The following is a 27494-nucleotide window of genomic DNA, read 5'->3' as shown; positions in this document are numbered from 1 at the left end:
CAATAGTCAATGTAAGTTAAAATTAACGAAGTAATGGAGCTTGAGTTTATATACAGTATGGGTTACGGGTTAGTTTTAGTCTTACAATGAAAATTCTTTGTGCAGTTTCAGATAAGTGGTGTCTTCACCTCGCTTTGCAGGTTTAATATTGTTGTTCATTGTGCTGAGAACCATTATTTACTTCTTTCAAGGTCTCGAGTGTTGTAATGTTAACCAAGAGCTTTTCATTTGCTGCCTGTTGTGGTTGCTTCGGCTACACAACAAAGTCCAAGCATTCTGAAGAGATTTTAAGTAGGTCAGACTACCTGGACTTTTTGTTAGATTCAGAAATAGAAGAAGATGATGGTTGTTCATATAAGGATAATGCAGCCAGCACTTCTCATGTCGATGAGGTTGAGCCTCGAAGCCGTGCCAAGCATTCTGAAGAGATTTTAAGGTTCAGAGTCAACAATGGATTAATTTGTAGACAATTTGTTGTTAAAGAAACCAAGAAGATTATTCCCTCAGAGGTAGACATTGAAATGTTATTATGCCTCCATTGCCACTGAAATACACCGTGTATGTTTATATTGTGTACCATTCTTTATTTATACCAGTAATCTTCATTTCATTGTGTTCGCCTGTGATGCTTATCAAGTTCTGGAATCTTGACTTCACTTTCAGGATGAAAATGGGAATAAGATGGTTAATGAATACGTGCGCCAATACAAGATTGGTTCTGGTAGCTATGCAAAAGTGGTAAGGATATTGTTGAAAGACACTGTATTACACAATTTGCATAACAGAATAAAGGCTTAAACTTTTGGTGTCTAAAGAATTTTTCGTTAAAATAGGTGCCGAAAGTTTTCTCCGTTACACTTTTAGGTGCCGTTAAAAAAAAATCGTTAAGCGACACGAGTCAAGTCCAGATTTTAAAAAAATATATTTTTTAAAAATATTTTATTTAAAAAAAACATAAGTGTGACATGTGTCACTTAAGGATTTTTTTAACGGTAGACACCTAAAAGGGTAACGGAAAAACCTTAGGCATTTATTTTTAGCAAAAAATTCTTTAGGCACTAAAACGTTTTTCGAAGCATTCTTTAGGCACTTATTTTTGTATTAAGCCCAGAATAAATAATTACTTATTTTGTTTGCTTGTGTGGCAGGTTCTATATCAAAACAGTGTAGACGGGAAACAATATGCTATTAAGGTTAGTAGCTTGTTTTGGTACATAAGTGATTGTGGTTTAAACATTAAAATTGCAGTAACAAACAAATGTTTTCTGGCAAAGCTGAGGCATGTAAAACTATAGAAACATTTTATCTTTCATCATATTCATATAGGTTATATGTTGTAACTTTATACCAAATTAATGGTTCACCAAGCAGTAATGACTAATGAGTTAATGTTATATTTGAGTTTCAGGCCTTTCATAAGTATCATTTGTTAAAACTGAGGGTTGCTCCATCGGAGACTGCAATGAATGATGTTCTTTGTGAGGTATTGGCTTGATTTTTTGTTCTACTGATATAACCATTCATATATACATTTCATAATACTCAACAGTTTTTAGGGTTTAAAAACTGTCTTGTTTGCCATGTATCTGCTATTTAATGTGGACTAGTCTATACGGTTCCTTTTGTTTTTGTTCAAAGTGCTAGTAAAGTTCACTATAAATTGCAAATTTCGTTCTTAAATTTTGATTAAAATTATAATTCGGTGCTTAGGTTTATATTCCATCAGTTTATGAAATACTCTTTTAGGTTCTCTGTATTCAAGCACTTTCATTGAACTCTCCACACATTCTCTACGACAAGAAAATGTAATTGACTTACTCTTTGAAATTTCGTTTTCTCCTTTTTTTCTTTCTTTCTTGTTTATGGAGAATTCTTTGATGTCTGCCATCTACATAGAATTTTAATGGCTTTGTCTTTGATGATGGTTAGCTCAGCAACTCTGTTATTGGTTTACTTTTTCTTATTTAATTCTATTCTTTTGTCTTATAGTGAATGACTGTTATCCTTTTCCACACCTTTTGCTTTTAAGTAAATCGGAAGCAACTAAATCTCCAACACTTTTTCTTTTGTTTTAATTGAAACTCGATCTCTACTTGAGCAAAAGATGAGCTGATGGTTGGTTTAATATGTTGGCACTGTTATTCTTCCCTCCACAAAGAGAGAGTGGGAAAAGGAGACAATCTGAAACACCATTTGGTTAAAAGAGGGATTATGGAAGAATTTCAAGAGTCTAGGTTTGTGTGGAGAGATCTTCCTTTGATTGTCTACTTTTGACATGTGAAGTACTTTCTATTTTTAAATGGCTGGCCAATATAGTAAATCTCATTGAGGTGATTGATGACCCAAGCACGGATCAATTTTACATGGGTATTTATATTCCCTTTATTTTCTTTCTCTACTGAGTGATGTGTATAAAAGAGTTATTGAGTTAGCTTTATTATATTGACTGCCGTTAGCTTTCTTTTTGTGCAGTTCTTGAATATGTGAAAGGAAAATATGTTTGCGAAGGTTCTGGTCCTCCTGGAGCCGTGGGAGAACATACTGCTAGGAAGTATTTGCGAGATATAGTATCGGGGCTTATGTACCTCCATGCACATGTATGATTTCATATCACCTTATGTTCATGATTTCATTTCCTCTTTTATTATGTTTCAATTCTCTACGAGGGTGTTCTATTTTTTGTGTACAACTACCTTGGTTAGAACTTAGAAAAATACGATAAGGTTTTTCTCTGAGTATGTATAGTTTTTTTTTTTGTCTTTCTAGTCATCCTGTTTGCTCTTAAACACACACAACACTTAAGGTTGTCAGTTCACAAGCAATATCCCTGAAGAACAGACTTTGCCTGTTGCGATATCTAAGATGTATAAATGTGCAGCATGTGTGATACATGTGTTTTAATGTTTCAGCGATGAAAGTTTTTTATCTAATCGTCTGCGTGTTCTAGGATTTCCTTTCCTATTACTTCTCCGCCTTGGTATGATTGGAACGTTTGCACATGCTTCCATGAATTTTACTTTTTATGTGGAGAGTAGGGATGGCAAACGGGTACAATTTCGTGGATTTCGCACCGCATCCGCTCCAATTGGAGCGGGGATGGGTATAATTTTAGCGGGTAGTGGGCGGGTATGGATTTATAAAGTGGTACCCGTCGTGGGTGGTGGGCGGGTAATGAGTTTGAGACATTACCCACCCCGCATCCGCCCGCCCCACATCCGCCTGCCCAGCTAAATATCTATTAAATTTTGGACCATTATGAATTTAGGTGTAATTTTAGAGACTAATTTATAAATTTTAATATTATATAATATATAACATATAATTTAACTAAATATTAAGGATATTTAGTCTTTAATCTGGTATTTAATTAGGGAAATATTTGGCTCTTTAATTAAACCCATAATCCCACTAACCACGTCACTTTCTATGTTCTTTAACCCATGCTGCCCATCCAAACACAAATTAGCCGTACTATAAGCATTAACATCAAAAGCAGCAGTTTCCATGTTCTTTAGCCCCTCAAAACCCATATTAGGCGCACTATGAGCATTAACATCGAAAGCAACACAACAATCCAGCTCTGCGACTACATGCTCCCTACAATATGTCTCCATAACATTCGTAGAGCCACTCATCTGACAAATTGAAGCATGCGCTGCTACCCCATCACGAACTGTCTGCGAACCAACTCCAACATCTCATTAGTTTGTTGTCAGGCGGGTCTAGATGGGTATGTCGCTAGTGGGTGTGGGGATGGATTTAAAAATGTACCCGCGTGGGCGGGTGTGGATTTGAAAATTTGTACCCATCATGGGTGGTGGGCGGGTGGTGGATTGAAAAATAGTAGGTGGGTATGGGGATGGGGGAAGGGGTATCCGCACCCGACCCGCTCGTTTGCCATCCCTAGTGGAGAGTTTTGTTTTCTATGATAGCCATATCATCTATTACTTTTTTGACTCTATTTTATTGATCTTACTTGTTTCTATCTTTTAATTACAGAATATTGTGCATGGAGATATCAAACCTGACAATCTATTGATTACTAGCACGGGTGTGGTGAAGATAGGAGATTTAGTGTCAGCCAGGTGTTTAGGGTAGTGACAGTACTTCACCATCAAATTCCTCATATTAGGACTTAAATGGAAGTATGAAAGTGTAATAAATTTTTATAATGTAAGAAAAATGTATAGCAAGGATATTTATCTGTCCCTGCATTAGAGCTACCCTTCATTTTTTGAACAGGTTTAGGAAGAAGAAAAATTATATATTCTTCTAATCCGAATACAACCTTTTAAAATAGCAGGAAAAAAAAGGAAATAATCTCTAGAAATTAGCCTATCCCTAAGAAATAGTAATTACATTATGGCTAATATTACAAGGAAAACCTAGAACTAAGGTAGAAAAACTGCTTAATTTATGGAATTCCAACACTCCCCCTCAAGCTGGAGTGTAGATGTTAATCGAACCTAGCTTGCCCATATTTTCTTCGAACCTTTTTCTGCTCAAGCTTTTGGTTAAAACGTCTGCTACTTGTTTTCGTGTAGGTAGATATGAAACACAAACTTCCCCTTTGTTAATTTTCTCCATAATGAAGTGGCGATCAATTTCCACATGCTTGGTACAGTCATGGTGTATAGGGTTATGAGATATACTAACTGTTGCCTGGTTGTCACAGTATAATGTTATAGGCTTTGTATAAGATAATTTTAGTTCTCCCATTAGTCGTTGTAACCACATTCCTTTACATATACCGTGGGACAGAGCTCGATATTCAAATTTAACACTGCTGAATGCCACAACAGACTGCTTTTTACTCCTCCATGTCACGAGATTACCCCAAACATAGCAACTGTAACTGCTTGTAGAGTGTTTGTCATTAACAACACTTGCCCAGTCTGCATCAGTGTAGACTTCTATTCTTCGATTTACATCTTTCTTGAAATGCAACCCCTTACCATGAGTCTCTTTTAAGTATCTCATTATCCTGTAGGCAGCTTCCAAATGTTTCTCCCTAGGGGCATGCATAAATTGACTAATAACACTTACTCCAAAAGCTATGTCTGGACAAGTGTGAGAAAGATAGATAAGTGTTGAAAACATTTTTGTGTTTCGATATAACAAATTAAGATTAAATGAATTTTAAGATTTTACAAATGATTTTCTAAGTATATTCGATTTAATTAATCGAATATCAAATTATTACTCAAAGTCTTTCAAATTCAAATTCAAACCTTACTAAATGTGTAAAATTGTGTTTTATACTTAAACTATTTTTGAAACAATTTTCACAAAGTATTTTGAACCAAAATCAAGCCTAAAATCAATTTTTCAAAGTGATGCACCAATTCATGCATCGATGCACCAATTATTTTTTTCAAACATTGAATGCATTTTATGCATCGATGCACATACCATGCAACGATGCCCTCAGTGCATTTGATGCATCGATGCACAATATCATGCATCGATGCACTCAGGCTTTTTCAAAACATCGAATGCATTTTATGTATCGATGCACTCTTAGTGCACCGATGCACTAAGGGTCCAACGGTCAAAATATTTGAATTTTACACTGATGCACCGATGCACCATGGGTATGCATCGATGCACTGACGTTCCCAACTGATTTTATTAATTGTTTTTACACTTAAACGGCTATATTGTCTCCACTAAGCATCCCCAACGTTCAGAATCATTTGAAGGTGTTTTTAAACAAGCTTGGAAGCCATTGATCAAAAACAAGAACTAGAATCAAGAGAGAATCAAAGAGAAAGCATCAAATCTCAAGTTTGAGCATTTCAAGCCTATTTTTCATTCAATATTCATTTTGCTTTCAAGAACACTACTTGTACTCAATTGTATTCATTTTTTAGTGTTCTTTTATTTGTTCTAGAATTGTGCAAACAATCTACCTTGTGAGGATTTCCTTGTAAGTTTGCAAATTTGTAATATTCTCTTTGAGAAAGAGTGTTCTCAAGAATTGGGTATATTATTGAGGGAGTTGTAAGGTTATCTCTTTGTCCTCAAAAGAAAGAACAAATTAGTGAATTTGTTGGAAAATCCTTAGTGTGGATAGCTAAGGTAGTGGACGTAGACTTTGGTTGAGAAAGTCGAACCACTCTAAATCGCTGTGCAAATTACTTTCAATTTTCTGCAAAAGCTTCCATCTAAATTTTAATTGCCAATTCACCCCCCTCTTGGTCGATTCCATCGATCAATTAACTCAACAATTGGTACCAGAGCCTAACTCATTTGAAGGTTTAATCGCCTCTTGAGTCGATTCGGGAAGAGTTACATCGATAATCAAGTCATCAATGGCCTCCGCTTCAAACTTTGACTCCGGTCTCGATTCGATGCCCGTCAACAAGCCTCCTTTCTTCAATGGGGCTAACTATGCCTATTGGAAAAATAGGATGATGTATTTCATTCAAGATAGTGACATGGGAGCATGGAATGTTGTAGAAGACGGATATATCAAGCCTCTCACTCATCCAAGATTGTGGAGTGAAGGAGAGACAAAAATGTTCCAGCTCAACTCCAAAGCCATCCATATCATATTTTGTGCTCTTGGACCAGATTAATATGGAAGATTTTCATCTTGTACAACCACCAAAGAAATATGGGATAAACTACAAGTCACTCATGAAGGCACCGACGAGGTAAAAGAATCTAAAATCAGTCTTCTAACGCATAGCTATGAAAATTTCAGGATGAAACCGGATGAAGATATCAAAGCTATGACGGATAGATTTTCAACGATTGTCAATGGTCTCAAATCATATGGAGAGATCATTCCAAACGTAAAGCTTGTGAGGAAGTTAGTTTACTCTCTTCTAAAATCATGGCAATCAAAGAAAACGACAATCATCGAGGCTAAGAACCTAAAATCCTTAACTCTTGAAGAGCTAATCGGTTCCCTCCTCACTCATGAAATGATGCTTGAAGATGAGGTGGACCTCGATAAGATTGACGAGACGCCAAAGGAGAAGGAGAAGGAGAAGAAGAAAAACATTGGAGTTGCTCTCAAATCCACAAAGGATGAGAGTGATTCGGATGAAGATGACGATGACGAAGAAATGACATTATTTTCCAAACGATTTAGAAAATTGATGAGGCTCAACCGATGAAGAAAATTCAAACGCAATGAAGGCTTCAAAACTGAATCGAATGAGAAAGACCCGATCATTTGCTACGAATGCAAAAAACCTGGGCATGTCAAATATGATTGCCCTCAATTGAAGAAGAAGGGTCAATCCAATAAGAAACACAAGGCTCATGTAGCTACATGGAGCGATGAAGAAGGTTCCGATGAAGAGGAACAAGAAGTAGCTAACTTGTGTCTAATGGCCATCGGGGAAAATTCTCAAGTAACTTCTAACTCATTTGATTCAGATGAATTATCTTATGATGAGTTATTAGAAGATTATAATGGTTTGGCTTCGGATTATAAGACTCTATTTTCAAAATATAAAAATGATGTTTCAAAATTGAAAAATGAAAATAGTCTTATGTCCAAAACCAACAATGGGCTTGAAAGTAAGATTAAAGAATTACAAATCAAAATTGATGATTTTGAAAAGAAAAATAATGATTTGCATAACTTACTTTCAAAAGTTCATGATGATCATCAAAAAGAAATTGATGATCTTAAAGCTTCTTGTAATAAAGTTGGATCAAAACATTTTGAAAAATGTGAAAATTCAAAATCCAACTTTGTTAGAAAAAGTTTTAGAAACTACAATCATAGAGGTCCTCAATGAACCTTGAATGGTAAAATCGTTAGGAGTATATGGGTTCCTAAAGAACTCATTACTACTAAAGATAAAGATATCCTTAATAAATGGATACCAAATGGGACAAGGATTTTAGAAACTAATGAATATGGACCCAAAAGAATTTGGGTACCAGAAATTAGAAATTAATCTATGTTTGTAGGAAAAGGAGCATTGCTACAAGGCACGGGAATCAAATTCAAACTCATGGTACATTGATAGTGGATGCTCAAGACACATGACCGGGGAAAAAAGCCAGTTCATATAGCTTAACGCCAAAAATGGAGGAGAATTAACTTTTGGTGATAATTCAAAAGGTCACATCGAAGGTATAGGTACTATAGGTAATACCTCTTCCATACAAGTTAAATTTTTTTTATATGTGAATGAATTAAAGCATAATCTCTTAAGTATTAGTCAATTATGTGATAAAGGATTCAATCTCATGTTTGAAACTAATGGTTGTAAAGTTATTGACATTGCATTTAATCGAATTATGCTTGTTGGTCATAGAATAGGAAACATATACATGGTGCATTTAGACTCTATTGATATGACTAATTTATGCCTAGTTGCTAAGGATGAGCATGATAGTTGGTTATGGCATAGGAGACTAGGACATGCTAGTATGAGTGTTTTGCAACGGTTAATTCAAGGAAATTTAGTTCAAGGGTTGTCTAAGCTTAAATTTGATAATGATAAAATCTGTGATGCTTGTGCTAAAGGAAAACAAAAGCGAGTTTCTTTCAAATCCATTAATGATGTATCAACTAGTATAGTATTACAATTGATCTATATAAATCTTTTTGGGCAAACTAGAACTACTAGCTTGGGTGGAAAACAATATGCATTTGTCTTGGTAGATGACTATTCTAGATATACTTGGGTTCTATTCTTAATTACTAAAGATGAAGCATTAGAAAAATTCATCACGTTTTCAAAAGTAATCCAAAACGAAAAAGGTTATTCTATAACTAGTGTTAGGAGTGATCATGGAACTGAATTTGAAAATCTTTGATTTACTGATTTTTGTAATTCTAATGGTATTAGCCATAATTTTTCAGCACCTAAAACCCCTCAACAAAATGGAGTTGTTGAAAGGAAAAATCGAACTTTAGAAGAAATGGCTAGAACCATGCTTTGTGAAAACAATTTTCCAAAATATTTTTGGGCGGAAGCTATAAATACCGCTTGTTATGTTATTAATCGAGTAATGATTATGCCTATTTTAAAGAAAACTCCATATGAACTTTTCAAAAATAAAAAGCCTAACATTAGCTATTTTCATCCTTTTGGATGTAAATGTTTTGTTTTAAACAACGGTAAAGACAATCTTGGCAAATTTGATGCTAAAAGTGATGAAGGAATTTTTCTGGGTTATTCCTTAAATTCTAAAACTTATCGAGTACTTAATAAAAGAACTTTAGTTGTAGAAGAATCTATACATGTTATTTTCGATGATAACCTCCTTCCGAGGAAGGATTCTTGTGTGAATGATGATGTAGGTGTTATAAATACAAATGACGTTAGACATGACGTTGGAGAACCATCATCAAAGGAAGAAACGAAAAATGAGGAAACTCATGATCCTCTCGAGAATCCAACCATTGAAGAAAGAGAAGTATCTTATCCAAGAGAGTATAACTATGTCAAGGATGGTGAAATCATATGTGATCCATCCAAAGGGGTAACAACTCGATCTTCTCTTAGAAATATATGTAATTATGTTGCATTTATCTCATGCATTGAGAGAAGTAATTATGGGCATTAGTTGAAAGGCCTAGTAATAAATCTACTATAGGTACTAGATGGGTGTTTAGGAATAAGCTTGATGAAAGTGGTAATGTAGTGAGAAACAAGGTTAGACTTGTTGCTCAAGGCTATACTCAAGAAGAAGGCATAGATTATGATGAAACATACGCTCCCTTAGCTATGATGTAAGCAATTAGAATGTTATTAGCATTTGCATGTTTTCATGAATTTAAATTATATCAAATGGATGTTAAAAGTGTATTTTTAAATGGTTTTATAAAGGAAGAAGTGTATGTGGAACAACCTCTAGGTTTTGAAGATTTAAAATTTCCAAATCATGTTCTTAAATTGACAAAAGCACTTTATAGTTTAAAACAAGCTCCTAGAGCTTGGTATGAAAGATTGTCAATTTTTTTAATTGAAAAAGTTTTTTCAAAAGGGAAGGTTGACACTACATTGTTTTTAAAGCATAAAGGTAAAGATTTATTAGTAGTTCAAATTTATGTTGATGATATAATATTTGGTTCTACTAATGATGTTCTTTGCCAAGAATTTTCAAAGCTAATGCAAAGTGAATTCGAGATGAGCATGATGGGGGAGCTCTCATTTTTCTTAGGACTCCAAATCAAGCAAAGAAAAGATGACATCTTCATCAATCAAGCTAAGTACGTTAAAGATATGCTCAAGAAGTTTGGACTGGAAAATGGGAAGCCACATAACACTCCAATGAGCTCATCAACAAAGTTTGACTTAGATGAAGGAGGTAAATGTGTGGATGTTAAATTATATAGGTCAATGATTGGTTCTTTGCTTTATCTAACTGCAAGTAGACCGAACATTATGTTTAGTGTTTGCTTATGTGTTAGATTTCAATCATGCCCTAAGGAATCACATTTACTAGCTGTTAAGAGGATCTTTAGATACCTTAAGGACACTCCTAGTTTAGGACTTTGGTATCCTAGAGACTCTAGCTTTAGTTTGCATGCCTTCTCTGATGCAGATTATGGAGGATGTAAATTAGATAGGAAAAGCACCTCCGGTTCTTGCCAATTCCTTGGAAATATACTGATTTCTTGGTTTTTAAAAAAACAAAATTGTGTCGCATTATGTACCACTGAAGCGGAATATATTTCAGCCGGTAGTTGTTGTGCACAAGTTTTATGGATGAAACAATAACTTTTTGATTATGGAATTGAAGTAGGTATCATTCATATCAAGTGCGACAATAATAGTGCTATTTGTCTCACTAAAAATCTCATCCAACACTCTATAACTAAGCATATTGAAATTAGACATCACTTCATTAGAGACCATGTCGCTAAGGAAGATGTAGTTCTAGAATTTGTTGATACTTTGCACCAATTAGCAGATATCTTTACAAAACCTTTAGACAAAGAAAGATTTTGGACACTTAGGAGAGAATTAGGTTTAACTGACCTATCTTCACTTAGTGTTTAAAATGATTTTAGCATTTTTAAAAATAAAATGAAAAATGCATATAACGATAATTTTTTGTTTGCACTCATTGCTATTAGTTAGGGGGAGTTTATTTTCTTTAGAGAAAATTAATTTTATGTTCAAATGAAGCTTAAGGATTAATTTGATTGATTGAACATGATTAATTTTCAATATATATGAGTTGTCAATACCACTAGAGCTAATTAATTTAGCATTTTAAGTGTTTGAAACAGATTTTTGACATTTTTGTGCTTCATGCATCGATACACTTAACAGTGCATCGATGCATCCCTTTGAATATGCATCGATTCATCATGTTGATGCACCAATGCATGCCTTGAATGTGCATCAATGCACAGGGTCATGTATCGATGCATCCGTCGGGTTTTGGGTTTAAAAGGCTTATTTTTCTCATTTACTTTAAACCCTAAAACTAAACTCTCTCTAGCCGTACACCTCTCTTCTTCTCTAAACTCTTCTCTTTCACTAAATCAACGAAAATTTGTCAAAATCTTAGAGTTTTTCAACTCCTAATCCTGCATTTATCATCAAATCGTGCAATACAACATCACATTCCTCTCAAATCCGAAATTTTCAAGGTAATATTTCAAAAACTCTATTTTATCGATTTATGATCTTAGGACTAGTTTTAATTAGTTCTAGGATGAACATTATATCGGGCATTGATAGTTTGATGATTACAAACTAGTTTTTACAACTAATTTTATCAAAAACTCATAAATTTTCAATGAATTTGCGAATTTTCGAAATAAAAAAATTCAAAAATCTGAAATCAATTTTAAATTTGATGTTTTTGATTTAATTATGTTGTTTTCATAAAAAACTATACATATTATAATTTTCAAACACTGTTTTCTAAATAGTTTTTCAAAACTATGCCCATTAGGATTGGTTTAGAGAACCTTGAGATATTGAGGACTCAATTGAGTTTTGGGATTGATTAAATTGCATACATGTGTTTCAAATTGCAGGTTATATTCCTTTTTTCGATTCCTAAACCATGTCTAATCCCAAATGCCCTAGGACTTCGTCTAGTCGTTCTCCTTCAAACCAACCTTCTAATCCTGTTCCTCCTCCACCTACATCTCTATTAGGATCTTGTTTTAACATGCCTGAGTGTCGTAGAGACGAATTGTACTCTAGGTATAGAAATTCTTTTCAAACTTATAGAATCTGGGAAGAGCGTATTCCTTCTCTTCAAGCTATGATAGATATAAACTTTGAATATCTTTCGATTCTTAAAGCTTGGAAGTTTGATAAATTGTTTCAGCTCAAACCTATCGTCTATCAACAATTAGTCCGCATTTTCTATTCCAATGCGGTATGTATTCAAAACGAAACTCAATGTGGAACTATAGCCATTAGATCTTATCTTTTAGGCCAATATATTAATATTGACCCTGAGACTATAACTTTCCGTTTTGGGTTAGATGATGATGAGATATATAATGAGAATGAAACTGTAGATTATCCATATGTTCCTAACGCTAGTGTTAGTACTCTACGATCTCATCACGATCATTTTCTTTATCTGATGATCTCTTGGTGGTTTAGATCATCCGGAGGTAGGTATTTCACTCTTCGTATTAGGGATTTGTGGTGGATGCATTGTCTCAATAATAAAATCAAAATCAATCTACCCCGCATTATCTTCAGTCAACTAATTGATGTCATAAACATTGTTCCTTCAAAACATGTCGAAACATTAGTTTATGGATGTCTTCTTAGTAACCTCTTTATCAAACTTGGTCTAGACGTCTCTCTTGACAATCATATCCCACTCCAAAACCAAATCAATCTTACTTCCTTGAAGAAAGCGGATTGGAAACAAGATGAGGAAATCGGTCTTTGGGTATTTCGACCCGGTAAGCAAACCCCGGGAGCTATCTCTTCACGAGCTACTCCTAGTTCTTCTCGTGCTCCTCCTCCTCCGACACCAGCTGCTGACGATGATCCAGAGTTTCAACAACTTATGCAAGATATCGACGATCACATTCCAGACGATGAGCCTGCACCGGAACCGGCACGACAAGAATATCAAATGCCACAATATTTTTTATCTTTCTTGGAGTCGTTTGATATGAGGTTTGCCTCCATGAAGTCTCAGATTACTGAGTTTCAGCGGGAGATGCGCGAACGTATGAACGCGCTCACTCTTGAAGTTCGAGCTCATTATCTTCCTCCTCCCGATCCTCCGATGGATTAGACCTTTTCTCCATACTTTCTTAGTATTTCAATCTTGGATTGTTTTGATGTTTCTGGATTGTTTGTTTTGAATTGTTAAATGTTTGAATTTGTTATGGTTTGGATGATTGGATTTTGAACTTAATATATATATTTGGTTTGGTTGAATTTTCTTATTTTTGTATCATTAGACATATATGACCAATTATGCCATTTCACATTTAATTATGAATATTGTTTATGAAACTATTGGCTAATCTCTCTTTTGATTGTGATCTTAGCAGCTTAAGCTATATATATATATTTACTCAATTGGTTATGTTTTTCAAAACCTTGTTTAAATCGGTTTTTATATCTTTTTGATTTAACAAAAAAGGGGAGAAATATTAAGTGTTAAAAGGGAAAAGTGTTATAGTAAGGGGGAGTAATTTTTCAAAATTGATTTCAAATTTTTAGAAAATCTTAAAATAACACGAATGTTTTTGTTATATCAAAAAGGGGGAGATTGTTGAAAACATTTTTGTGTTTCGATATAACAAATTAAGATTAAATGAATTTTAAGATTTTACAAATGATTTTCTAAGTATATTCGATTTAATTAATCGAATATCAAATTATTACTCAAAGTCTTTCAAATTCAAATTCAAACCTTACTAAATGTGTAAAATTGTGTTTTATACTTAAACTATTTTTGAAACAATTTTCACAAAGTATTTTGAACCAAAATCAAGCTTAAAATCAATTTTTCAAAGTGATGCACCGATGCACCAATCCATGCATCGATGCACTCAGTGCATTTGATGCATCGATGCACAAGATCATGCATCGATGCACTCAGACTTTTTCAAAACATCGAATGCATTTTATGTATCGATGCACTCTCTTAGTACACCGATGCACTAAGGGTCCAACTGTTAAAATATTTGAATTTTACACTGATGCACCGATGCACCATGGGTATGCATCGATGCACTGACGTTCCCAACTGATTTTATTAATTATTTTCACACTTAAACGGTTATATTGACTCCACTAAGCATCCCCAACGTTCAAAATCATTTGAAGATGTATTTAAACAAGCCTAGAAGCCATTGATAAAAAACAAGAAACAACAAGCAACTAGAATCAAGAGAGAATCAAAGAGAAAGCATCAAACCTCAAGTTTGAGCATTTCAAGCCTATTTTTCATTCAATATTCATTTTGCTTTCAAGAACACTACTTATACTCAATTGTATTCATTTTTTAGTGTTCTTTTCTTTGTTCTAGAATTGTGCAAACAATCTACCTTGTGAGGATTTTCTTGTAAGTTTGCAAATTTGTAATCTTCTCTTTGAGAAAGAGTGTTCTCAAGAATTGGGGTATATTCTTGAAGGAGTTGTAAGGTTATCTCTTTGGCCTTAAAAGAAAGAACAAATTAGTGAATTTGTTGGAAAATCCTTAGTGTGGATAGCTAAGGTAGTGGACGTAGACTTTGGTTGAGAAAGTCAAATCACTCTAAATCGCTGTGCAAATTACTTTCAATTTTCTGCAAAAGCTTCCACCGAAATTTTAATTACCAATTCACCCCCATATTGGCCGATTTCATCGATCGATTAACTCAACAATAAGTTTTCCCACTAACCATTGATATCTCCCCTATCTACCTTTTCTCCATCCTTATATATTCCTAATTTAAGGTTGGGTTCCATAGAAGTCTCGGCTGGTTTACAACCCAATAGTTCGACTTCAGAAAGTATATCAAGAACAAACTTTCTTTGAGAGATTAAAATACCTGCCTTTGACATTGCTATATCCATTCTAAAGAAAATATCGAAGATTCCCCAAGTCTTTAAGTTGAAACTCAAGACTTAAGAACTCTTTTAGTCTTTCAATTTCAATAGAATCATCTCATGTCAATATTATGTCATCTACATAAACAATGAGAATACAACACTTCCAATTATCCGAGTATTTTTAGAATAAGGTGTGATCAGCTTGACCTTGAATATAATGTTTACTCGTCATGGCCTTGTCAAAACGATTAAACCAAGCCCTAGGAGATTGCTTTAGTCCATACAAGGACTTCTTCAACTTGCATACTTGGCACTTGTTTCCTTCGAATCTGGGCAGAAAATAAATGTAGACTTCTTCGTTGAATTCTCCATTGAAAAAAGTGTTCTTTACATCCAATTAGATCAAAGGCCATTCTAAGTTGGCACTCGAATAGTATTCAGTTTGGCCACTGGTGCAAATGTTTCCTCGTAGTCCAACCCATATATTTGAGTGAAGCCCCTGGCTACAAGTCTAGCCTTGTATCAATCAATGCTCCCATCTGGTTTAAATTTTATAGTGAAAATCCACTTACAACCCACAGTCTTCTTTTCAGTAGGTAGTTTAGATATTTCCCACGTTCTATTGTCTTCAAGAGCCTTTATTTCTTCCAACACAACTTGCCTCCATTTGGTTGACTTAAGAGCCTCTTATATGTTCTTTGGAATTTCTACAGAGTCAACATTAGAAACAAAGGCATTGTAGGATTTAGACAAGTTTCCATAGAATACAAACAGAGAAATGGGATGTTGAGTGCAACTCCTAGTGCCTTTTCTTACTGCAAGTGGAAGATAGATGGAAGGTGAAAGAGGTGAGACTTCTTCCTCTGGGCAGTCCTCGGGTAAAGATGGCATTGACATTGTTGTTTCAGTCTCTAGCAGCTGATGTTTCTGAGAGTATACACGAAGCCCCTGAGTTTTTTCTTATTGTTTTTCAGAATGAGAGGGTTTTTTTTCTTCATTAGTATGGTTAATCACCCTTGTTTCTTGTTGTTGCATAGTGGATATAGGAAAAACATGTCCAAATAAGGAATTACAGTGGCTGTAGGATTGTTAAAGTGTTGTTGTTGTTGTTGTTGTTGCATAGTGGGGGTATGATTGATAAAGTCTTGAGGTATAATGAGAAGATTGTTAAAGGTCTCATCTTCACTAAATATCTCCCCGTTTTCGAAGAAAGTAACATCAAGGGACATAAACATCCGGTGTAGGGTTGGAGAATAACATTTGTACCCTTTTTGTGTAGGTGAGTAACCAATAAATACACAAGTGTGGGCTCTATGATCAAGTTTAGATCGGTTAGGTTCATGGTTGTGGACAAATGCTTTGTAATCGAAAGTTTTGGTTGGGAGATTTTGAACACGAAATAAGGGAATTTTTTTTTAAGAGTATGTAAAGTTGTTTGAAAGTTTAACACCTTTGATGATAGTCAATTTATAAGATAACAAGAAGTGAGAACAATTTCTCCCCATAAATACTTTGGTACACCTATAGTAAACATAAGGGCACGAGCCACGGCTACAAGGTGTCTGTTTTTCCTTTTAAAAACCCTGTTTTATTGAGGGGTGTCAGGACAAGAACTTTGATGTATGACTCCTTGCTCAGAAAGATAAGGGCTTAGGATAGAATTAAAGTACTCTCTCCCATTATCAATTCTAAGGTTGTGAAATTTGAAATTGAATTGGTTCAAATCATTGAATGAAAATTTTGGAAGACTCTAGAGGCTTCAGTTTTTTCTTTGAGGAGATAGACCCAACAACCCAACAAACTCTAGTGTGGTTGTCAATGAAAGTTATGAACCACCTATCCCTTATGATGTTTTTACTCGACTGGCTCCCCATAGATCATTGTGGATATAAAAGAAAGGTTGATATTGAACATAAGGTTTCAAAGGATAAATGACACGAGTATGTTTAGACAGTTGGCAAACTTCACAATTCAAGGAACTTATTTTTTATTTAGAAATAGTAGAGGAATCAATTTCTTCGAGTACATGAAATTTGGGTGTCCTAGTCTACGGTGCCATAGCATGACAGAATCTTCTTTTGATGTAGATAAGGTGATCCCTTCTTGTGAACTGTTTTTGTTCCAAACATATAAGCCATCATCAACTTTAACAGTGCCAATCATCTTCCCCGATTCATGTTCATAAGCCACACAATCGAAAGCAGAAAATTCAGCAAGTATTTTTTCATCCTTGGTAAGCTTGTTAATTGAGAGTAAATTACAAGAAAGATTTGGAACATATAAAACTTTATTAATGAAATTTTTTCAGTAACTCTAATTGTTCCCATTCGAGCCACCGACGAGTAATATTCATCAGCTATTCGAATCTGGGAGTGATCATAACAAGATAAATATGTTTAAAACAAACTTAGATTACCTTTCATGTGGTTGGATGCACCCGAGTCTAGTATCCAGATATGTTCATGTGTAGTATTTAATGCAGCACCTTGAATAGTTAGTGACCCACTGATTGTAGGAGTCCCAAGTAGTTTATGAAGAGCCTCAAGTTGGGTTTTGGTTAGCCAAACATCCTGAGCATCTTCTTCAGTAGTAGAAATCATTGTTTTCTTTCTGGTTTTTTCCAGTATAGCCATAGAGTTTGGAGCATTTCTCCTTGGTATGCCCAACTCGGTTACAGTGGCTACACCATGACCTATTTGAATCAGAATCAATTCTAGCCCTGTACCTTTGAGACTATTGGCCTATTGAAATAAGGGCAGAGTTCTCGAAAGGACGATGACCAGCTATAGTCAATGGTTTTAGTTCTCTTGTGTCTCCCAACATAATAATACGTCGTTTCTCTTCCATCCTTACTTCAACAAAAGCTTCTCCTATGGTTGGTAGTATGATTCTGCCTAGTATTCGTCCTCGGACCTCATCAAGATCACGATTTAGTCATGCTAGGAACTTATAGAGATGCTCTTTTTTAAGATGATCCATGAACTTGGTGTGTTCCAAGCCCTCACCCCAATCAGCTTCATAATACATGTCTAACTCCTGCCATAAGATCTTTAGATTGTTGTAATATTGGGTAACTTCAAGTGTTCCTTGTCGAGTATCCTTCAACTTTAATTTGATCTCGAATACTTGGGAAGCATTTCCAAGATCCAAGTAATTCTCCTTGATCGCATCCCACATTTCTTTGGCAGTTTTGAAAAAAAGATAAGTTCGGCTTATATGACCTTCCATCGAATTTATAAGCCAACCCATAACCATTGAGTTGTTAAGCTCCCAAGTTGCATAACCAGAGTCTGTTGATACTGGTCGAGGAATTTCTCTATTAATGTACCCAATTTTTCCTCGGCCACGAAGAACCATAAGGATATATTGTGACCATTGCAGGAATTTTTTTTCATCTAACCGATGATTTGTGATTATAAGAGAAGAGTTAAGGTCAGCTTGAGGGATTCCTTGGCTGTGATTTTGAGTTATTTGTGAGATCTCAGTCTCAGACAGGGTTTTATTGATATTACCCATGAGAGATGGAAAAAAGAGGGATTTTTAGGATGAGAGATGAGAGACGAATGAGTAGGATCGAATGAATCCTAAAGCTCTGATATCATGAACAGGTTTAGGAAGAAAAAACTTTATATATTCTTCTAATCTGAATACAACCTTTTAAAATAGCAAAAAAAATATAAAAAATGAAATAATCTCTAGAAATTAGCTTATCTCTAGAAATTAGCTTGTCTCTAGAAATTAGTAATTAGATTATGACTAATATTACAAGGAAATTCCTAGAACTAATGTAGAAAAACTGCTTAATTTAAGGAATTCCAACATTTTTATTGAAGTTCCCTTGTCCGATGCACATATATGGAGATGAGTATGGAAATAGAGCTTTCTAAAGATCTTCAAATACATAAAAAATCCTTTTTAAAAATAATAATAAATTGAATATAACTATTTGAACTCATACCCGTATTCAGAGTCTAAGTAATATAGATTTGTCCCTTTCCATGACAGCTACTTTTCTGTCATATGTTGTTTTATTTCAAATAGAATATAATATGAACTACAGTTTTGTTTATACGGAATTTTTCTTTGACGCGGGCTAAGTCCAAAAGGGTAATTTACATGACTTTAATAGGTTACATGCACTTGTTTCCATTAGTTGAATGCTTTGTGTGGCTGATGCACATTCTGAAAACAATTCACTTGAACTTTTGTAACAGAACCTTATCCTTGTTATTTGTTATCAAATTTGTCCCATTTTTATTACGTTTCTATCGCTTTTGGAAGCTCAACTTAATTTTTTAATCACATTTAGATCCTTGCGGTTATATGTACTGTTTTCAACAAAATCAGTTTGTTTTATAGGATGACAAATGACGAGCTTCGTCGTTCTCCGGGGACTCCTGTTTTCACTGCACCTGAGTGCTGTCTAGGTTGGTGCTCCTTCAATTAGCTGAAACAATGGTTTAGTAGTATTGGAGTGTGATAGTTCGAGAACAAAGTATATTTTTGTTTTGAGCATACTCGAAATCCATTATGTATGTTTTCAACAAAATCAGTTTGTTTTATATGACAACTGACGAGCTTCGTCGTTCTCGGGGACTCCTGTTTTTCACTGCACCTGAGTGCTGTCTAGGTTGGTGCTCCTTCAATTAGCTGAAACAATGGTTTAGTAGTATTGGAGTGTGATAGTTCGAGAACAAAGTATATTTTTGTTTTGAGCATACTCGAAATCCATTAACAGGCTCAACGCACGGTGGAAAAGCTGCGGATACATGGGCCGTGGGAGTTACATTGTGTTGTACGGTACCGGGAAAATATCCATTTCTTGGTGAAACACTACAAGATACGTATGAAAAGGTATGCGATTTGCTCTCAATTTCTCCGTCGCTTCTGCTTTTATTCCGGCATTCAGACATTCTCCGACAGCCGCCAGCAACATTGCTCATCATAACGTCTGCAGATTGTGAATAACCCCTTGGTTCTGCCAAATGACATGAACCCAGAGTTAAATAATTTACTACAAGGACTTCTTTGCAAAGGTTAGTGAAACTGTTCGCCGTCCAATTATCATTATTTAGTTCTAGTATTGTAATTCGACATAATAATTCAGTCCCTCTACTTTTACAACATCATTACTTAGTCCTTAAAACTGTGTTGAGTTTTGATCCGGAAATTTCTACCTCCGTGGTAGATCTGCAATTATATAGAGATTCTTACATTGCTCGTATTTGATTTATTATTTTCAGTGGTCTGTGAAATTCTCTTTCGTAATTTTTTGTTGATGTATTCAGATCCATTTAGCGAAGTAGCCTATAATTTTTTTTTGTTTCGCCCGTCACTCTGTCGTTACTAAAGCGTCTGGTGGAATAGAGACAAAGAAATACTAGTGACAATTACGCTTTTGGATTTCCTTTTTCTTATTTTGTGTTCGAGTTTTTTTTTATGGACATAATACTTAAAATTCTCTATGTAATCGGTTGCATTGTTAAAGTTATATCATTTTTTTATTTCAATAAAATTCAACATCATTCAAATTTAAAAAATAATTAATGAGATTTATTTACTTTTCTTTATCAATAATATAAGCAAATTTGTATACCTGTTTTTTTAAAAATAAAATAAAATTTTGGACCATTTTTTTATTTCTATATCCGCCACCAATCCTCTCAATCTATTCATCCTACTCTACATTTTAATTGAGTCTCATATTTTTTTCTATTAATATGGTGAATACAAGGTAATATTTGTTTAAAGACTCGATCATTTAATAATGAACACTCATACACCGATATACAAGATGCTCGAATCTGATACCTCAAATGATAACAATAATCCCTTAACCACATACCACCCTCGGTTCGTGCTAACTAAGTCCCATGTTAAATACATCACATTTAGGAATTTAAATTTTATAGAACTGCAGACGAAAAACAAACAAACCCTTTAATGGCCACCAAAATTTATTCTAACCTATGTTGTTCCGACTCTTATTTCCGTCTAAATATTCATATCTGACACTCGAATCTATTTCGTATAATCCAAGTCAAAGTGGCATACACTGATACACAGGGACAGAACCATGTAACGTTTGGGAGGGACTCTTATCTCGCTCAAAATTTTTTGTCAAACGGCACATTAGGTCCTTATTACTCTAAATATTGATCAAACTAAATCTTGCCCTCTCTAGTTCTTAGTTTTAAATCCTCATTGAGTACATGTTCTTTTGAAGTTAAATAAACTAACCCCTTCGAATGTTTAATTCTAGCTCTGTCCCTGAAGATGATATATGATATATCTAGAAAACATAATAAAAGACTGAAGTGGTACCTTATGGAATTCCAAGGTATCACCCTTAGCTTTTCGCACCTCCACCATATGTAAAGAAGGTGCCACTTGAAATATCTAAGTGACATAGTAAGAGTTTTACAAGTACAAAATGTAAGCCGTAAAATAAATAAAATCTTTGCCGTAAGCTCAATAAAATTTGGAAATATTGTGGACGAGAAATTCTTTTAGAAAATTGAAGGTGTTGAAATATTATTTTGAAATCTAGGCCATTTACTACAAAGCACGTGAAACTCGTCATTCTCACACGACGAGTTTCACAAAATATATTAAAAAATACAAATCATCAAGTGGACTGAACGAAAGTTGTATGGAACTCGTCATGTGGACATGACGAGTTCTAATAATTTATTATATTGTATGGAACTCATCATTTCCCCACAACGATATCCAACCACACTATAGCAAATGGTCTAGACCCAAAATTAATTTTCAAACACTTATATTTTCTCAGTATTTTTTCCCGCATGAATTATTACGAAATCGTTGTAAGTTACCTCTGTGGCTACGTTCAGGTTTCCTTTCCTCCCGGCTTTCACATTCTCAAGTCTCATCTACACACAAAAGTGAAAAAGAAAGAATAAGCAAACTGGATGTACAGATTTCGGTAGTTACCTTCATAGCAATGTGTAAAATTTTCTCGCCTTGTAGTTCTTCTTGCGTACATCAAACCCCAGAGGCTTTGCTGCTTCCTCAATCTTGTGAATAATCTCATTAGCTGGACATTTTGATGTAAACCTTGTTTCTCTCTTAAATCCCTACAGAAAGTGAAGCAACTAATAGTTAATTTTAATATGAAACTCGATTTTTGTAATTATAATGTTTTCAAGTTTGACCCTGTTTACTTCCTCCTACTTGTTTCTGTAGGTTGTAGTTCTTTGTGTTTTACTTATGAGAATAAACTTCTTCTCTCATTTCCTCTCTCAAATCTCGTAATTCTTTGTTTATCACTAAAATGCATGTATGGAAATGTGACCCTCCAAGGACCCTCTAAATACGTGGAAAAAACTGAACATAACCATAGTCAACACTCAACATGGAAAAGCGTTTTTAAATGCAAACCTGTTCTGCATCAAACAGATTGCCAAGGTTCAACCCTTTCGACATGGAAATCAACTCGAAAGCATTCATAGTTGTCGGTTGTTCTTCTCTTTTTTCTGTAACATGGTGCTCCTGTTTCAAACCAACAACATAGAGTTATTAAGAAAAAAATGTTAAGAAGCATCAAATATAGCAGCATTTGTATGCTTATGTTTCATCCACTTACTTCAGAATCCTTAAATACAGCTTCTACATCATCTAAGTTCGTATCGACTTTCTCCTCAAACACGGGAGGTTTGTAGTCTTTCTTAAACCATTCATCTTGCAAAATTTCCGGAATGGTGATGCGCTGCAACGCAAGAAAGAGATATGCACACATAAATATGCATGGTTGCATGCATGAAAGGCTTAACATGCATTGTATACAATCTTTTATTACTTGCCACAAAAAGGGCAAAATTGAGACCTTCATGACATGAAGTATAGGATTGTTTTTTTTCCATATTCCTATTGAATCTACATAGAATTTAGTTTACATTGATGTTGAAGTCAAGTATAATAACTTACGGTCATCGGGTTTGGATCGAGGATTCGAGTTATCAATTTCATTGCACTAAAAGATAGCCAAGGGGGGCAAGTAAATTCAGCCACTGAAATCTGCAAATTTGGAGAAATGAGAGTAAAAACCAGGCAATGAAAACACTGGATATCAGCTACATGCAACTAGGAAATGCTAACCTTCTTATACAAGTTCATAAGATTAAAATCATCAAAAGGCAAGTAACCTGCAAGCAACACAAAGAGTATCACGCCACATGACCAGAGGTCTGCGGTCGCCCCGTCATAACCTCTATCATTAAGAACCTGTATAGGAAGACATAAAATTGTTAATAAATGGGTTTCCAAGGTGCAAATGCTAGAAGAAAACTAATGTGGTTAACAATTGACCACACCTCAGGAGCAGCATAATTTGGTGTCCCACAGGTCGTGTGAAGGAGACCATCTTCCTACAAATTCTTCTTCGGATTAGAAATGTTTTGTATTGTTCTAAAAGATACCAAAGATAAAAAGATATGAAACAAGTCTTGCACATTAACTGAATCAGTTACATCGGGATTTGGGAGTTTAAAATACTTTCCCAATAAGCAGATAAATAGCATGGACAACGGAATATCTTTTATAGCATACATTTCCTTACTCAGTTTATTACTTCTATTCAATGTTACTGGTTTACAATTCCATAACCCTTCATTCTATTTTAATTTTTTTTAGAAACACTCATAAAAATGCTTGCTCTCTCAATCATTATCACCAATGTTCATCTGCCTTTCCACTCTGCAACGGTTTTACTCAGTAAGGCCTTCACCATCAATAAGCTTGGGATAGAAAAAACTTGGATGACTTCATAGTTCAAAGGAAAAAGGTTGAGGACTCAAGAATGCTTAGGCATTCACATATCGAAGTTTAATAATCACCCACCATTAGAAGGAAAAAGAAAAGGCAATACATTACCCTGACTTGCTGGGATAATGCACTCAATCCAAAGTCAGAAACTTTGAGGTTATCGTAAGCATCCAACAACAAATTTTCAGGCTGCAAAAAGATCACATTAAAGTTTAAAGCAACTTAATTTCCTTACAGCATAACATGCATGCATGTAGACAAATATATGCACGTATAAACAAATTCACCCTAAAGGGTTTTAAGTTAAATACCTTAAGGTCCCTATGGTAAACACCCCTGCTATGGCAATAATCAACAGCATTAATGAGCTGCTGGAAGTATCTCCGTGCCTCATCTTCTCTCATCCGTCCATGGTTTACCTTCAGAATTAAGAAATGGTTAAAGCCACATTGGAAGGAAAGCCATGTGAATGGGAAGAAATTTCATCAGGCAGTGGTTAGCTAGAGTTGTAGCTAGAGTTGTAGCATTGCTGATACTAGAAAAATATATTAGTATTCGGGATGGCAAGATTCACCAACTCACAATTTTGTCAAAGGGCTCTCCCCCGGTGACAAACTCCAAAACAATAAATATCTTTGTCTTGCTTCCTATTACCTGAACAAAATCATACAAAATGATCCGATAAAAATTTTAAAGCTTGTTGCTCGGTCTGCTTTTCTTCGGTAACTGACACACAGAAGAGCACGATGTGTCACTAAGTAGTTATAAAGATCAGACGGCAGGATAAACCTTGTAAAGAGATAGATAAATGTTCCACATAGGCATTGCAAGAGATTGTATCAAAATAGTTTCTTTCATCTTAATTATATATCTAGCCTGGGTACATATTTCTGCAGACAGTTCACAAACGAACATATGCAGGCTACAAATAAAATATTTTTCTCAGATGCCAACACTGGTTTTCTGCTCAAAATTAATAAATATACGATCAATTCCAAAAATTTTCATATAATGTTCAAGGTTGGAGAAAGAAAAAGCCACCCATACTACTGTTAAAGACCGAAATTAAGAAGGAAGACTTTGTTTCAAAATAGAAGATACAAGTCCCCAACAAGCATAAAAGGGAATACGAGTATGTGGTACATAATCAACCAAGAACACACACAAAGAAAGAGAAACCTCATATAAACGGACAACATTTGGGTGTCTTATCAACTTCATTGTTGCTATTTCACGCTTGATCTGCGAAAACAAGCAGAAAAAAATCTAACAAATCTGATATGATATCTGAACTTCCTATAATGTGATTACAATAGCATTGACAAACTATGGAAATAGAAGAATTGATGAGGTTTTTATGAATATTAAATGGAAGAAAAGAAACTAAAAACAAACTTCTATCAACCAAAAAAAACTAAAAACAAACAAAATTCCTTCTCAAACCATGAAGAAAGAGAGGAAAATAATGGATCAAAAGAGACCTGCTCAGCCATCTTGTGCTTGAGAACCTTCTCTTTATCAAGGATCTTAAGTGCCACAGGCTCTCCCGTCTCAGAATTTCTTGCAAACTTCACTTTAGCAAATGTCCCCTCCCCAATAGTCCTTCCCACCTCATATTTTCCCACACAACGCTTGATTCTCGGTTGACTCATGCCTCTTTAAACTCTATGGCTTGAAACTTGTTCTACTACTGAAACAGATTTCAACATCTTTGTCATTCAATTTACACAAACATAGATCAAAAAAGAAAAACACATAAGAGACACCAAAACCCTTAGCAGGAGTAATGTTGAAAAACTTTTAAAACAACAAAAGGAAAAAGGGAAGTGAAGTTTAAAGACAAGGTGAATATTCTATAAACAAAAGGGAAAAGGGAAGTGAAGTTGAAAGACAAGGTGAATATTCAATCTGAAAGCCTCCTTATTGATACAGCAAAATAACAAAAAAAATTTATTTTAACCCAAAAGTATGGAGGGAAGATGAAAAATAGTGGCAATTGAAATTATATGATTTAACATCTTCAAACATCGGAACAAACATATGATGAACAACAAGAAAAAGGGCAGAACAGCCAAATAGGCTATAAACTACCAACTTACTGAGAATTTGCAGAGGCTTTCTCTGTTTTTCTTCAAATGATCGATTCCATAGCAGCAGGAATCAAGCCTATTCAGCTAAAACAAAAACAATTATTCTCTACCAATTTCATCTATGATAATACTAATAATTAGTAAACTGAAATAAACAAACGAATCAGTACCACAGAATTCTGTTGTTATTAGAAAAAAGAAGATAAATTTTAAACTAATCACTCAAACTAGAGACGAAATCAAGGAAGAAAATCACAGTCCATAAAATTTGCTAATTCCAGAAAATCAAGAATGACTCACCCAGAATAACAAATCAAGTTTGGAGCTTGATTTGATTTCACCAGAGATGGGTAGAGGCATAAAGAGTCGAGAAATATCACCCAACAGTCAAAATTCAACGTTTTAAATGTGAGTAAGAATACCATTGTATTTGAATTATCTATATCATAAGATTGGCTAATGAAAATATAATTAAGAGAGAATATGAAAGGAATATGCTTATTAGACTTAGATGATTGGATAAGAAGGAGAAAATAAATTGAGAGGAATTATGGGGAAAAATTGAAGAAAAAGTCGAATTAAAACTCTCTGATGATCATATCATCGCCGTCATGTGCGCTGCTGCAGCAACCAGACAAAGCTTCTTTTTTTCTCATTTTATACAGAAAATGGAAACTGGATTTAGGAATTATTTACCGGATCAACATTCAAGAATTACAATTATATTTTTTTATTAATCTAATATAAGTGTAAGATAGTTTTTGAGACACATTCAAATTCAACATTCAATAATAATAATATAGAAATATAAGTTACCAAAATGAAAAAAAAAACAAATTAGAGGGAGGAATCCGTCAAACTTCTGTAATCTATAACTTAAATGAAATAAATAGAATTTGAATAATGACTGAAAAGAAAATAATAAATATAGAAATAAAAAATGAGATTTTAAATTATTAAATTAATAAATTATTATAATACTTAGATTATTATATTTAACTTAAATTTTGAATTAAATATTTTTAAATATAATAAATAATTATTTATTATTAAATTCTAAATAATACTTTAAATATTTCAATATTATTTAATTTAAATATTTTTTAAATGTTAAAAAATAACTCTCAATCATTTGATAATAAATGTTTATATTTTTAACATTTATGATGTTCCCGAAATTTTAAAAAATAACAATAATTTATTTATCGCCAATATCATTTAGTTCGTCCCGGAATTAGAGTATATAATTTTATTGATTATTAACAAATTATAATCATAAGGAGTAGAAATTATATAGAACTCTAACTCTAAAATACTTGTAATTAAGTATATCAAAACTCTATCTAATAGATAGAGATAGAGATAGGCATCCACATAAATAAATATTTATAACACTCCCCCTTTGATGTCTATGAAGATAATGTGTCTGATTAAAACCTTATTAAGATAAAATCATGTGGGGGGGGAGAGAAATCTTAATGGTGGAAAAATACAAATATCTTTAATACGCATAATATGTTGCCTCATTAAAAACTTATTAAAATAACCCAGTGGGAAAAACCTTGATTAAAGGAAAATGAGTGCGATGCGTATTTACTCCCCCTCGTATATGCATCACTGAAGATCTTTGAGACAACGAAATCTAATGTTGAAAATT

General features: G+C 34.2%; 2 protein-coding genes across 2 annotated transcripts; one reads left to right on the top strand and one right to left on the bottom strand.

Annotated features, from left to right (window-relative positions):
• Positions 1–206: 206 nt before the first annotated feature.
• On the top strand, positions 207–20021 carry LOC120128591 (serine/threonine-protein kinase GRIK1-like). Its single transcript, XM_039146264.1, has 12 exons — positions 207–509; positions 664–738; positions 1149–1193; positions 1409–1483; positions 1747–1753; positions 2284–2367; positions 2473–2597; positions 4000–4074; positions 14992–15020; positions 19320–19387; positions 19699–19814; positions 19918–20021. The coding sequence occupies exons 1-12, from the start codon at positions 207–209 to the stop codon at positions 19999–20001; spliced, it is 1086 nt and encodes a 361-aa protein (XP_039002195.1). The 3' UTR covers positions 20002–20021.
• A 2536-nt stretch (positions 20022–22557) lies between these two features.
• On the bottom strand, positions 22558–26205 carry LOC120129798 (CBL-interacting serine/threonine-protein kinase 3-like). Its single transcript, XM_039147213.1, has 11 exons — positions 26138–26205; positions 25847–25921; positions 25229–25437; positions 24927–24989; positions 24330–24401; positions 24059–24166; positions 23856–23936; positions 23297–23350; positions 23082–23207; positions 22911–23000; positions 22558–22692 (listed from the first exon to the last, which is right to left on the bottom strand). Exons 3-11 carry the CDS (start codon positions 25397–25399, stop codon positions 22558–22560), a joined length of 900 nt encoding a protein of 299 aa, XP_039003144.1. The 5' UTR covers positions 25400–25437; positions 25847–25921; positions 26138–26205.
• Positions 26206–27494: the final 1289 nt, after the last annotated feature.

The sequence above is a fragment of the Hibiscus syriacus genome, unplaced genomic scaffold, assembly GCF_006381635.1.
Source record: "Hibiscus syriacus cultivar Baekdansim isolate YM2019G1 unplaced genomic scaffold, ASM638163v2 tig00001644_pilon, whole genome shotgun sequence".
NCBI classification, from domain to species: Eukaryota; Viridiplantae; Streptophyta; class Magnoliopsida; order Malvales; family Malvaceae; genus Hibiscus; species Hibiscus syriacus.
The sequence above is the reverse complement of the archived record's forward strand: the minus strand, read 5'-3'. Positions and strand labels throughout refer to the sequence as shown.